Source organism: Ornithodoros turicata, chromosome 1 (assembly GCF_037126465.1).
Source record: "Ornithodoros turicata isolate Travis chromosome 1, ASM3712646v1, whole genome shotgun sequence".
Lineage (NCBI taxonomy): Eukaryota > Metazoa > Arthropoda > Arachnida > Ixodida > Argasidae > Ornithodoros > Ornithodoros turicata.
This window is the reverse complement of record NC_088201.1, coordinates 22,900,402-22,914,776: the sequence shown is the minus strand read 5'-3', so window position 1 is coordinate 22,914,776 and position 14,375 is coordinate 22,900,402. Positions and strand designations below refer to the sequence as shown.

The following is a 14,375-nucleotide window of genomic DNA, read 5'->3' as shown; positions in this document are numbered from 1 at the left end:
GGCTTGGTTGACGTCGGTGACAGTGCTAAGGATTTTGTACACGAGGTGTGTGTCACTCCCTCGACTGATCATGTGGAGGGAGGACAGGGAGTCGCTGCAGATGATCCATTCGTTGGGTGCAGATTTGCTGATATGGCACAGGGCTTTGAAGATCCCATGCAATTCGGCTGCCGTCGATGATGTGCCATGGGAAAGCCGGTATCCTTTCCTAACGTCTTCAACAGGAAAATCACTTGCATATTTTCCCGCTGAGCAGGAACCATCAGTATAGATCATTGTCTTGGCTGGAAACCTTTCCTCGCGTTGTGTCAAGGCCAAAGTTCGGAGCACTGATGGGTGTGTGTCGGTCGGTGTGTGTCGGTAATGTCCATTGGTCCTCAGAAATTATCATCTGTAAGGCTGCCTCTCCTCTTCCCCATGACGATACTTCCGATGCTGAACCACTGTTCCACAGATGCACTACTTGGTAAAGCTGTATTATACTTGAGAAACACAGATTTTCTAAGTGGGAAGTCCTTCAGGCAATCAATTTGTGGATCACGTAGACATTGAAATATATGAGAGAACTGAAAGTTCTGAGGCTGGAACAACATAGAAAGGACAAATACACACAAGCCTCAATTGCCTAAGAAATTAACGATGAAAGATGAAAGTCACTGAAAAGGTTAGCCAGCTGTAGGACTCAAAACCACATCTTCTGGATTACAGGTCCAGGGCTCTACCAATTGAGCTAAGCTAACACACATCCCCAGCGACTTCCAAGGGCGCGTCATCTGAAGGGACAAACCAGCCACTCTCTCTCACTCATCCTCCTTTCACTCTTACATTTTTGCTCACTCATACACACATTCATACGACGGGAGGTATTTGACGACGGTATGCACTTGTACGACGGTATGTATTTGTCCTTTCTATGTTGTTCCAGCCTCAGACCACCAGTTCTCTCATGTTCAACAGTTGCCGCTTGCGTCGATCCCGCCGTATGAATGTGTGTGGATGAGTGAGAGAGAGTGGCTGGTTTGTCCCTTCAGATGACGCGCCCTTGGAAGTGGCTGGGGGAGGTGTGTTAGCTTAGCTCAATTGGTAGAGCCCTGGACCGGTAATCCAGAAGATGTGGGTTCGATCCCTACAGCTGGCTAACCTTTTCAGTGACTTCCATCTTTCATTGAAACATATTTTGCGTACTCTTGCTCCTAAGGTGCAGCAGACTTGTCTTTTGTTTTTTTTTTTGCTTCAAATGTGAAGAAGGTGTAAGGAGAGTCATCGTCAGAAGATCGGTCTTGATGTGTCTGCCATTGTTCGGAAACAGCTGCCAGTTTAATTGCATTTCTGAGGCCACTCTAGGGGACATTCAGTCGAAAGCGATGCAACAGTGTCTCCATTGGCCGGGGCAGCGATGCAGGCGTTGCCTGTAAAATGATGACGTGCTTGTCGACATGCGTCTACTAAACTAGAGCTCCTTGCACATTCTCTTGATCACAGTGGCGAGCGTTAACCGCGCGTGAGATCTGGGGAAGTACGCAAGACCTACTGGGCCCAACCCGGTACGCTCGGCTGCTGCATCTGCTGCATCGTTGCCAGGTATACCGAAATGTCCAGGTACCTACTGTAGGATTATATCGTGCCCTTTCGCAGCGCAAGTGTGGTGTGCCAATGGCGTCGCGTACAATGGGAGCAAGGCGATTTTGCTGTTGCGAATGCGACTGTGAAAAGATACCCAGTATACCGGGTGTTTCAGTGAAATCCCCGGGCTAAATAATTCGCGAACGGGTGCACCAATCGACGAACTTTCTTTTTTACAAGTATCTGTCCGATACCACCTACAAGCTGCGCACCGTGTGAATCAGTGGGAGGCGGTCATTATTTAAATAAAAATTCAAATGAGTTTCGTAAAAAAACAACTTCTAAAGCAGGGCGCTGTCGGCATTAAAATGGGTACTACCCCTTTTGGGACCTTCAGTGGACACCTTTTAGAGAAAAATCTGCCACCGAAGCGGGTCATTTGTTGCTGTAATTAATTGGTTCCGGATTACATATTTTGTCGCGGCTGGTCGCGGTGAAGCGCAAAAGGACGTAATTCATTGGTGGATAAGGGAGTGGAAGAGCGTCCTTTTGCGCTTTACTGCGACCAGCCGCGACAAAAATATGTAAACAGAAGCCAATTAATTACTGCAACAAATGACCCGCTTCGGTGGCAGATTTTTCTCTAAAAGGTGTCCACTGAAGGTCCCAAAAGGGGTAGTACCCACTTTAATGCCGACAGCGCCCTGCTTTAGAAGCTGTTTTTTTTTACGAAACTAATTTGAATTTTTATTTAAATAATGAGCGACTCCCACTCATTCCCACAGTGCGCAGCTCGTAGGTGGTATCTGACAGATACTTGTAAAAAAGAAAGTTCGTCGATTGGTGCACCCGTTCGCGAATTATTTAGCCCGGGGATTTAACTGAAACACCCGGTATAGTTTAAGGGGGAATCACTTCTGCGCAAGACAATAGAGAACGTTTGTTCGCACAGTGCTCAGAAACGGCGTAAAATATCATCAAAACAGAAGTACTGGCGTGTTCTCCTTGCTTTGCCCTTGTCAATGACACATTTTGTAGAATTCCAGGACTATCCGTTGATTTGTATTGAGTCCGAATTCGCAAATATTTTAGTGTGCGGCACTCTATCGAGATGGCAGCACATGTTTGAGACGCGCACCAAACTTAAAAATCAACGGCTCAACCTTGCCTCCAAAAAATATGTCATTGGCTAGAGAAAAGCTAAGAGAACACGCCAGTACCAATCTTATGATGATAGTTTAGAGCGCTCACGTGTCTTGTGCGAACGAAAATCGCCCATAGATTTCTGAAGAAGTGATTCCCCCTTAAGAGTGGTAAGGTGCTGTTGGAAGACGACCCGCGGGCAGGTAGTCCACCATCCTTAGAGACACCTGTGGTTAAATGTGCCGCAAAGTGAAACATAAGGTTACGGATAATAGGCGTGTGATGGTTATTTAGATAGCTACAAAACTGGGTATTATAGTACTGGGTCTGTGGAAACCATCTCGTACGAACTAAGAGAAATCCAGTGGAGTGCTGCCATGAAATTTTTGGGTATAAAACGTGGGTTTACCACTCGTAACGTGAGAGCAAGCAAGAAAACATTGTATATGGAAACGTCATGATCCTCCGCCGCCTTGAAAATTCAAAACAGCATCGGCAGGACACACTCTTGGAACAGAACTTTACCACGTAATACGCTGAAGGCCACAATTGCACGGGATGATACCGTTATCACTCCTGATTTGTGGAAAGCGAGGGGCGTGCGCCTTTTTGTGACAATAAACACGACTGCGTAAGTGTCACAAGGTGGTGGTGGTGACGAACCGGCTTGCCGTTGTTGGCCTCACGTATATGGGCTGCGTCGCGACTGTAGCCAGGATGAGATGATATGGTGTGATAACAGATGAAGGAATGAGCAGTACTTATAGCCTTTGAGCGAGGCCAGATTCCTGGAGAATGTAGAGGAGGCTGCGAATTTTGGAGTGTCTTTCCGTGAAAGAACCTCTGGGATGTAGGACATCACCCACCGTACAGTTCCTGCAATGGCCAAGGTATTTCGCCCGCACCGCAGCATATGCACAGCAATGCAGTAGGATGTGCTCGATAGTTTCAATTTGCTGACAATGTATGCAGTTTGCGTTGTCTAGAGAGCCAATCTTGAATAATTGTGATTTAGTGAAAGCGCTTCTTGTTCCGAAACCTGAAGAGCAGAGTTTGTGTACTGCGGGAAATTCCTTTATGCCGATGCAAGTCGATGATTTTCCAGGATGTCCCGGATCCCAGGGTGCTGCATAACAACTATCTCATTGATGACTAATTTTCTGTCGCTGTCTCCCGGGGTTGGCAAACTAGGGCTAGTGCTGTGGTGTGCCGTAGATGCATAGTTGGTGCGCTTTTTCGTTGCCATTGCAGGGAGATGTCTCCACTGATTGTCTTGTGTTGGGCACATGACGTTCGGATACACCGGGCTAGAATGCTATTGCATGTGGGGTTCATAACCATTTGCAGAGCGCTACGCGAGTCCGTGAGGATGACAGCCTCGGTGGTGGTGGTAAGTGTCACAAACATTCATACGCCCCCCCGTTTTCAACAAATCGGGGGAGAGAGCGATGTCAGTGCGGATGATGGTTGGCTAGGAGCGTGCTATGCGGTGAAGTTCTGTTGTAAGAGTGCAGGCCATTGCGACATATTTGAGGGGACAGGAATGGTCTCGATTATCTTCAACGTAAACTGCAGCAACAGGATGCAGCTACGTACCCGTTCGATTGCGCCAGACAATTAAAGTAAAACCGCCCAGTTAAGTTGAGCCAAAGAATTCGGCTGTTCCATGACACATGGCACACACATTCCATCTTGCAGAACACGGGAATGTGGCTTCTGATTTGCGAGTCACCTCCGTATTCCCTAGACTGCCCTCAGTTTTTTTCTCTCTCTGGTACCGTCATTTGGAGAAGCACCTATATACAAGGATGCCGATTTCACTATAATGATGAACTGAAGCAAGCTGTTGAAGATTACTTCACAGGTGTAACAAAACCATTTTCTCGTCGGTAGTAAGATGACTTGATAAGAAACGTGTCGAATGCATTAATATTCATGTGGACTGGATAGAAAAATAACCGTTATGTCTTTGTTCCTATGACTGTTACTTCTGTGTTAGGCTTTGAATTTATTCAATGCCCCTCCTAGTGTCAGGAGCAATGATGACTCCGCCGTTTTGTTTGGAGCATAGGGTGAAGTTTTGCTACTTGTCGTATGCTGGAAATGAAAAAAAAAAGTAATATGTTAAACTGTACGTACCGTATTAAAACACAAGGTCGTCTTTCGTTATTTTACGTTATCCTGCTTTCACTTCTTGGCTATTGCGCGAGTTATAACAAAACGCTATCTCACCGAAAACAATTGCGTGAGATCCAGGTTCGAGCCTTGGAGGGAGCGCAGAATAATTTTTATACCGTCTACTTATGTAATACCGTAAATATATCACTATGTACTATCAATGTGTTATATACATATGTACTGTACCTTTTAGATATTGGAAGTGACCGTGTTCGCGCCGTGTTGAGAAGTTGCGTCAATTTCTTTAGCAGCAGTGTCCTATGCGCACATGCAATAAAACGAGCTGCCCACTGGCTTAGTCTTGTGATAGCTGCCCGTTCGCGTGTTCTTTACGTTTAATCACGGCCAGTCTACATCTGGGCCACACGAGAATAACGGTATGTTTTTGGCGCAGAGTAACCTTGAATGTTACTTCCCTGTAGCATATCTCGATGACATACCAATATACAGATTTGTAGAGTTCAAGTAAAAGGAGAGGGCCGCAAATTCATGCACAAGCAATTCTCTCGCCATAATTATAATGTACATATTAGAATCATTCTGCGCCTTGTTTTCTATTATAAAGCCCAGATTGTGTTTCTATGCGAGTCATAATTATAGCGACGTTGTTTCCGAAATGCATTTTTCTCGTACTAAGTACTTTTTTAAAAAACTACTAATGCATTGGAAAATGATTAGCAGGGCTATCGATGCTGGCACATAATGAGAGGGTTGCAACTGGTGACCATAAAGAGCCTCGCAAATAGCAAGCGTACTGTCCACTGTGACTCACTTTCTTCACATCATCTCTTAGTGCGTAACGACTTAAAAACCGCTTCTACAGGCACCTCTTCGTACCACAAATAATGTCGCGACATTGAACGTCCACTACAGTAATAATAGGGCAGTGGCGCTCACGTCGAGACCATCAATATTTATTTGTTTGCTTGTAAGGAAAAAAAAAGAGAGAGAGAGAGAGGAGAAATTGAACTCGTCTCAATGTACTTTTGGGCCATAGGCACATTTCAGTGTAAAGTGATTGGTACAATTTTTGCATACCGAAAAAATGACTGAGCCCCTTTGGAAACTGATCCGCTGCACCGACAAAGGGAAACAAGCACGTGTAAGCGCTTCTTCAAGCAACAGGCACTACACAAGAAGCCGGGAATAGGTAAAACAAAGCGTCCAAAGTGAAGCAACAATTCCCCTGAGTGTGCCCGCATCCCCCCACGTGCGCGCAAATTTATATCCAGGCGCGACAATGTGCTGAGCTTTGAAACTCTATATGAGGTTAGTTGAAAAGCAGACTTGTTTCTTCCTTTTTCTTAATGGTACAAGACAAATTGCACGAGCTCCAGCATATTCGCCAGGAGTCGTTGTTTTCTCCGCACGTTGTTGCGCTCCTTGACCCTACAATGGCGTCATTTTTCTATGGGTCACACGGAAAGGGCGAGGACATTCTCTACGTAACACTGACATAAAGTAAGCGAGGGACAACAGCAGAAAAAGAACCCCAATCAATAGCGGAGGAGGTTCATGGCACGTACCGCATATTCGAAACATGCCTGCTACTTCATAATCTCATTTCACAATATGCACGGTGCTGGCGCGTTTCAGGTCACTACTGAAACAGCTGCAGGCACAGCGGCAGGCATTTGGACAACGTACTATGTGTTGTTCTCACTCTCGTGTAAGAAAAAGTGAATGCAGCGCATATGTTATTATTGTTTGATGAGATTTATTAAACGTCTATCGACACTACGTATTTAGAATTCATTGAGGACACTACTTATTGCGATGAGAAAATGCGCAAGATACTATGTACACAAATGTTATTTCGTCTATTCTGACATCCGACGTATCGCACGTAAAGGGGCAAGAAATACGTACATGTAGTTAACCGTTTCGGGTATATCGACATGCGGGTGGGCAATTCAGCGATCCAGTAGTATGAGGTAAAAGCAAACGGTAACTCAAACACGCCCGTTACCGTTCCCTGAGTGGAACAGCGGTAGTTGATTCGTTTTGGCCATTTTTTAAAAAGATGCATCTCTGAGCAACTCGTGCATATATAAGTAACATGAACCTCCCCCTCGTTTGTCAGGTTAGTGCATGTTTAGTAAAACATTTAGAACAGTGATCCTAGCACTGGCAGCTAACGTTTGTGTCCAACCTTTGTCTTGGTCATCGTATTGGGACAATAGGATAGTGCCATACGGCCATATTGGTGCAGTGCAACATTCGAAAGGATCACCTGCACACACTTGGTGCATTTCTGCTTCATGGATGATTGGTTGGTGGCGTCTTATTGCCGAGCGCTCTGCCTGCCGATATGGCGCCACCTGGCTCGGGTGGCGGGATCCTCTTTCTTTGGGGCAACGCAGCTGCCAGTGCTTTGCTTTAGTAGTAACGGGCGGGGTGGAGGAATTCGGATTTGGAGTATGTCTGTGTTTATTTTAACCTGTTGAACTTTGAGTTGTGGTTTATGAGGGCCCATCGCCGTTGTTCGGCTCCCAGTTGTCGCGGTGCGCTGTTTGCTGGGGGAACATCAGTGGCTGGAATGCTCTTCTTGTCAGGCAACATAGACATTGATGGGACCGCTCCCGGCGGTAAAGGCGCTGGGCGCAGGGGTGGTGGCTGTGGCGGTATTGGTGGCTTTTTCCTGGGGTGAAACATACGGCAAGAAAAAGAGAAGTAGAAACGGTCCACCATGCACGCACGCACAACACACACACACAGACTTGATTACTTTGGCGTCCTGAGTTAGGACTCAGTTAGGGACCGGGCGATCGTTTTTGCACAAACAAAGTGTGACCAAAGTGAAGAAGAAAAAAAAGGCATGTGAAAAGAGTGCAGAAAAGGTGCGCAGTCTGTGCAACGTGTGCGCAGCTCAAGCGGTGGTTTAGAGTGGTCCGGCCGCAGCTGTCAAAACATGCACGATTAAGCTCTTTAGAAAGCGCATGCATGGATGATTCGCTTTTGTGCTCACGTCTGTTTGTAGTCTGGGCTCTGCTGCAACCACACGACTGTGAAACGTTAGTGACGCTCTCGTTGTTATACTATGAGTAGGTGATTCTAGAGTTCGTGCCTAGATAACTATGAAAGGACACGCGATTCCTTAAATATACCTCTAGAGTTGGCACCGGTCATTCCTTCCCAAGCAGGGTTAATCAAAAGCGATAAACACGTCGAAAAGGAGAAGTGTCGTAGCTAAGGGCAGGGGGATTCGAGGGTTCGTAATCTCCTTGGATAGTGCATTTGGGGGAGAAAAAACGAGGTTGAAATCGTCTCCCTCCATGTAAATTCTCCCCCGAAAGTCCCATTCCGAAATTTTTCTGGCTACGTTACTGAAAAGGAGGCGAATAGCTTGGACTGGAGAGCCTACAAGTGTTTCATCTGTCTTCCCGATGAAGGCACTTACCGCTTCTTCTATGCAGACGTCCCAGGGGCTATCGACAACGCTTCCATGATCAAATACGCTAGTTTCGCAAAAGGATGCCAATTCACGAGTGCCTTGTACTCACCTTGTTTCGTCTTGACACACCGTTTCTAAGACGCATGCTGCATAGTGAAGTGTTTTCTGAAGAGCTGCCAATGGGACGTCCCCACGTTGCAGATGGGCTGCCAGCTCCCGAAGCCTGCGAGATATTGCTTCGATGAATGCAGCGGCCATACCCTTGCATTTTATTACATCGCCGGACGTATTGTGTCGTGAAGTGCTGCAAACTTTGCGAACTACCACTAAACACGCGCTATAGTGGTAGGGCTGCCGAAGTGGCGGCCCGCGTGTGCCCCAGCAAATAAATAAATAAATGAAATAGAAAATGACCGGGCCAAGATTCATAAACGGTTGTGGCGGGGCTCTGTACTTGTGCAGTTGATCTTGCGTTGGTTTATGAAAGAAAACTGTTGCCATCGGCCTCTAGCAGCCGATGACTCCCTAAGCCTGACCCTGCTTGAATAATGTAGAGGGTTGAGTCAAGATCCACTTGGCAAAAGTAACAACAAAAATATAAAACACTGAAGCTTTCCTTTAATGGATACAAGCTTACATGCAGTGGACTGCATTTCGTCAGGTACCAGACGAAATGAAGTCCACTGCATGAAAGCTTGTATCCAATCATCCATATCATCGTCATCATGTATCTCTCTCTGTAGCCAATAAAGGAAAGCTTCAGTGTTTTATATTTTTGTTGTTACTCCTGCCATGCTTCTGAGTTGTACTTGGTTGATACTACTAGTACATACCTACTAAAATTTCTGAGCAAACCCTACATTGCCGATTTGTAACCTTGGTCCTATATGTCAGTGCCTTCAATGCCACCACACACGAACAGGATCAGTCGCAGGCTTGGTGACCTCTCGAGTGAACTCGAGCAAAAGATTCTTCGAGTTCGTGAAACGGATTTCAAGCTTTTTGACTTCAGGTTTTCCGCAGCTGTGTACAACGTTCCTGAAGATCTACAAATGGAACTGATTGATCTGCAGTGCGACGCACCGACGAAGAACAAGTTCGCTGAAGTTGGTGCGACTTTGGATACTTTCGTGAACGTAAGAAAGCAAAACAAAAATACGTACGTTGTCGCAGAGAACCGTGTTCATGTACGATAAATCATTCTATGTCTACGAGCAGGTATTTTCTGTGATAAGTCAAAGTCCCGCTCACAACTATCAAACGAACACCTCAACGCAATCCTTCAGATTGCAACCGTGCAAACAACTTCACCCGACGTTGACGCAATAGTTAAAAACAAGTTGTGCCGAGTTTCAAGAGTACACAAAAATAAAAAAAAAGATTGCTGACCTTGTGATTGAACAACGCTAAGTAACGCAAATATATCCGTTTTACGTCGTTTTAAGTTCTGTGCTGTGTCATTTATACCGGGAACAGGCTACCCCAAACCCAAACCCGTGGTATACGGCCCGCGTAATTCCTCCGTTGCTCAACGTTGCCCGCGGACACGAATGAGTTCGGCACCCTTGCTACAGGGGCTCACGTTCTCGGCATATAAGTCGCTGTACTGGTGGACCAGTCCCTGCATGAACGTTTCGATGATACAATGACAGGCCAGCCACCTGGTCTGTGTAGTATCTTTTCTCATAGTAAAGGCTGACGGAAGTTTCCAGGTTTGCCAGCAGGTGTCTGCCTCTCACGTACTGGCGCGATTCTTAAAGAACGCACACCTGGCACGCACGACTTGATGTGGCCGGAATAGCTAGTTGCCCCAAAGGTTGCCTTACAGTACAACTTTTTGTGTACGTGCTATTCGTGCAATATACGGTGGAAGCGAGAAATAGCAATACTGCGACGAGCTATCGAAGGCAACCGCCGCTGGGCATGGCACTGGACAATGTCCCCTTGACACGTACCTTTGCGCGGCACGATCACAGGCCTCGAGTGTGTCGACAGGAGGCAAAGGCTGTGATTCCACCAATGAACGATCGATGCTCTGAGGAGGAGGCGGCGATGGCGAGGGCTGTGGTAGCTCGCTCGTTGCCTCCTGTTGAGCCACCTGCCCCGGCCGGGGTTGGAAACGGTGCACCACCATGGCACCGGACTCTACAAAGACAGACACATGTTTTTGCTCAGCTGCATACAGATAGTTCGCTCATACCTGTAGAGCGATAGCTTATTCTTGAAGTGGCTGGTTTAAGTGACCGACATTTAAACAAACCACTTCACAAGTAGATCAAATTCGCAAGTATGGGACGAAAACGACTGCTCATAAAACTTCTCACAGTGCTTGTATACCGAACGCTTACACTGACCTCAGGTCTCGAAGTCAACACTCTAAAAACGGAACTTCACGGCATCACACGCTAAGCAAGCGCCACGCAAAATGATACCGTTATCTTTCCTACTTCGTTGAAAATGAGAGAATTGATATTTCGATATTTATTGTTGTGGGTAAATTTATTAAACATTGTCAATGCACATACGTGCGCACCCCCCCCCCCCCGTTAATTGCCACAAACAGGCGTAAGCGCCGCTCTCTCCTCAAATCCGATGCGATAACTGTATCATTCGGCGCAGTGCTTTGCGAAGAGCGTCTTATGCGGTCAAATTCTCTGTTTAGAGTCTACTCGACATTTGCAATTTCACGAACATTAGAAGCATTTTTCTGGATTTAGCTTGGAATTGATGAACAAAAGAAAGCAACAATGGGAAGAGGAAGAGCGCGTGAGCTGAGAGAAAGGTGAAGCAAAGTAGTAAGAAAAATACAGATTACTCGCGAAAAACATAAACCACGATGATGGCTAAATGAACGGGCCAACTAGATCGCGTCGTGTATTTTTTTGCCCCTGGTAGCCGTTTGTAAACGCCATCATCCTGATGAGCGAGAGAGAAAATATTGACTTGGGCTGCTCCAGAGCAATTGGTGTAGATGCTAGATCCAGCAATATTTTAATGGAAAGGATAGTCGAAGGTTATGCAGCGATCGGAGCAAGGACTTTCAACGTATATTTCTGCACCACAGGAGGATCCGAGCTGTGGCCTGTGTCTGGCATCCGTTTTCCTTCATGCAACGAGCATTTCGTCGGCTGGCTCATTAGTAGAGTCCTGCGCGGGTTGGAATGGACCTTTTTCACAACCGCTTATGCGCATGCGCTGCGGCGCCGATTGCTTTGGGTGCGCCGGACAAGGTTATCTTTGTGTTCAATAGATGGCGCTGTATCGGGATGATAGGAGTGGGGACAGACACCGCGCGAACTCGTCGGCCCCACTCCAAGACCGGTTTGGTCCTTTATGCTACTCACGCGGGCTTGTTTTGGCGCGCGCCGGGGGTGGGTCGTTGGAGGGCCGCTAGAATACAACGCGAATGTGAAAAAAGTCCATTGCTAGAATCGCAGGTGCACTACACGCACCAGACCCGGCTATGGCGAAATGGAACTGCCGCTATACACCTAGTGAGATGAGGTGTGTGTGGCTTGCCGAACGAATGTGGCTTGTGTAAAAGCACGTAAGAAAGCGAAGCTGCAACATGGTTTATAACGCAATAGCAAACGGATTTATATGTGTTTCCATTATATGTCTAACCTGCGCGCGACCCACTACCCGAACAATACCGAAAATCTGGACACGCACCCGCAGTAGTGTACGGGTCACCCGCGGGTCATGCAGAAGTCTCTTCATATATTCATTAGACAACACGGCGTTAGGCGAAAGTGGCAGTTTTTATTTTTTTTCGAGGCGGGGGGGGGGGGGGAGCGTCTGTTTATGGGACGAGCCGAATTCGTCGTGTGATGTATTCGATCCCTCCCTTTTATTTTTTCTAACATCATCAACAACAACAACATGAACAATCCCTGGTCAAAGCAATGCAGCACCGAGTCAAGGCGACGCCGGGGTTCCTTGTGTGACTTACATTTCTGCAGGCCAGATCCTCTTGCTGGCATGCTGGTATACTTATGTCGCATGCAGTAAAAATGACACTGCTTGCATTATATACAAACCCAAGCTTTTCTACGGCCAAGATTTTCCGCTGCTCAAGATTCATAGTAAGAGAGCTGCTCAGGATATTTAATGTGTCAAAGGACACTATGCCGCAAAAATGTAATAATGTGCTGCCATATCCAGCCATCTCCAGCGACCAAAACGTTTATGCAGAGCAACATTACAAGGCGCACTGAAGTACCGTTTTTGTGGAGCACTCAAATGAAGATGATGATGACAGAGAGAGAGAGAGAAAAAAAAACGAAACATCAAGACTTAATGCCCCATTGCGTTGCTCCTCATTTGAATAGCTATCAAGTATAGCAGCTACAGTGTTAAAACATAACTTTACCACATAACACAGCCCGGGGCCAATCGTAATTTACAATAATATAGTACTGCGTCCCCTGATTTTTTGGAAAATTGGATGGATCCGCCTATTTTGCACACACTTCATTTTGCATAATGTGTTCGAAATAGGTGCACTGTTATAACAGAACCTCACCACAGGGCACGCTCCTAGCCAACCACCATTCCGAATGATATGATTCTGTGTCCTGATTTGTTCAAAACAGGGGGAGGTGCCTATCTGAGACACGCATAATGTGTCCCAAATAGGCGCCTCCTCCCATTTTCAACAAATCAAGATACAGAATGATATCATTCGGAATGATGGTTGGCTAGGAGCGTGCCATGCGGTGAAGTTCTGCTTTAACAGCGTGGATTCATTCCATTTTTATCAAATCAGGAGAGAGAACGATGCCATTCGGAATGCTGGTTGGCTAGGAGTGTCTCATGTGGTGAAGTACTGTATGTTCTAAAAACACACACACAACACACACACACACACACACACAAAACGAACATGACCCCATAACGTTCTCTGCGCCAACCGTTGCGCCGAATGATCCAGTCATCGCTTCTGGTTTCAGGAGAGAGCGGAGCGTACGCATTTTTGTTTCTTCTGACAATTAACATAGGCACGTAAGTGTCACAAAAGAGGCGTACGCATCCTGTTTTCAACAAATCATGGAAGAGAACGATATCATTCTGAGTGACGCTTGGTTCCGTTCTCTTTTGAGAGCGTACACTCTAAAAACAGAACTTCACCGCATAGCACACCGTGCGCCAACAATTGCCACGAATGATAGGGTTATCGCCTGTGATTGGAAGACAGATGGAGGCGTACGCCTTTTTGTGGCAATTTTCATATATCCAAATTGCCACAAAAAGGCGTACGCCCCCCTCTCTCTTCGAATCAGAAGCGATAACCCTATCATTCGTGGCAACGGTTGGTGTACAGTGTGCTATGCGGTGAAGTTCTGTTTTTAGAGTGTACGAGCAAAGCTCGACACTGTGAAGGAGCTTCTGATGAACGAAGGCACCACTGAAGTGGTTTCGCTTTTCAATGGCCGACATTTACGCACAATAAACTCTCGATGAAGTTGATGCGGTAAAACTTTGTGGACAACGTATTGAAGACACGATGCGGCCGCAATCTCCGGGCTTTTACGACATTCCGGTAGATAAAGCTGGTAGAGCGCAGCCAGGCACTTACTACATGAATCACCAGCTTCCGCTGCTTGCACCGCGACTTGAGGCTCATCTTTGCCACCTTGGGCGTCTGGTGGATTGGCCACTGCAACAAAAGAGAGATAGACAAGAGCTAATCTCACCGCCTGAGACAAAGCGGAGTGTACAAGAATAGCTTCCATGAAAGAGGCAACTTTCGCAATCAAGGAAGAGCAGCCTCCTAAGACTTGCTGGGTAATTGGGTACTACGCAAAGTATACAAAGCGGAAGAAAAGGTTCCCCCTTCGCGTCACATGCTCCGCGATAACCATGTTCGCCAATCAATGCCGCAAACACCTGACCTATACAATGCGCAGCGTGATTTACGCTGGCTGTTCCTGTCTCTACTTATAGATGCCTTGGAACGACGGTTATGTAAACGTATTCAGTGCGGTACGATGACCAGTAACTGCATATATTATTTTGACAGTGTGTAGATGGAAAAGGTTAGATATTTCGAACGGAAGGCTGTTATTTCCACTGGGCCAGTAAACCTCGCCTAAGC

The 14,375-nt window shown here is 46.5% G+C and overlaps 1 protein-coding gene and 1 long non-coding RNA gene across 15 annotated transcripts in view; one reads left to right on the top strand and one right to left on the bottom strand.

Moving 5' to 3' along the window:
• LOC135377647 (dual specificity calcium/calmodulin-dependent 3',5'-cyclic nucleotide phosphodiesterase 1A-like) overlaps positions 1-14,375 on the bottom strand; it is a 250,537-nt gene that overhangs the window by 24,039 nt on the left and 212,123 nt on the right. For 10 of the 14 annotated variants that reach the window (XM_064610224.1, XM_064610225.1, XM_064610221.1 and 7 more), the window contains 5 exons: positions 13,857-13,937; positions 10,234-10,423; positions 8,388-8,501; positions 7,325-7,525; positions 5,923-5,958 (listed from right to left, as the gene is read on the bottom strand). In XM_064610224.1, the coding sequence (XP_064466294.1) occupies positions 5,923-5,958; positions 7,325-7,525; positions 8,388-8,501; positions 10,234-10,423; positions 13,857-13,937 (622 nt within the window). The remainder of the gene's footprint in view (positions 1-5,922; positions 5,959-7,324; positions 7,526-8,387; positions 8,502-10,233; positions 10,424-13,856; positions 13,938-14,375) is intronic. The other 4 variants (XM_064610229.1, XM_064610230.1, XM_064610222.1 and 1 more) reach the window with 3 other exon arrangements.
• Positions 1-14,375, top strand: part of LOC135377649 (uncharacterized) — a 64,073-nt gene that overhangs the window by 16,535 nt on the left and 33,163 nt on the right. The window lies entirely within an intron of this gene.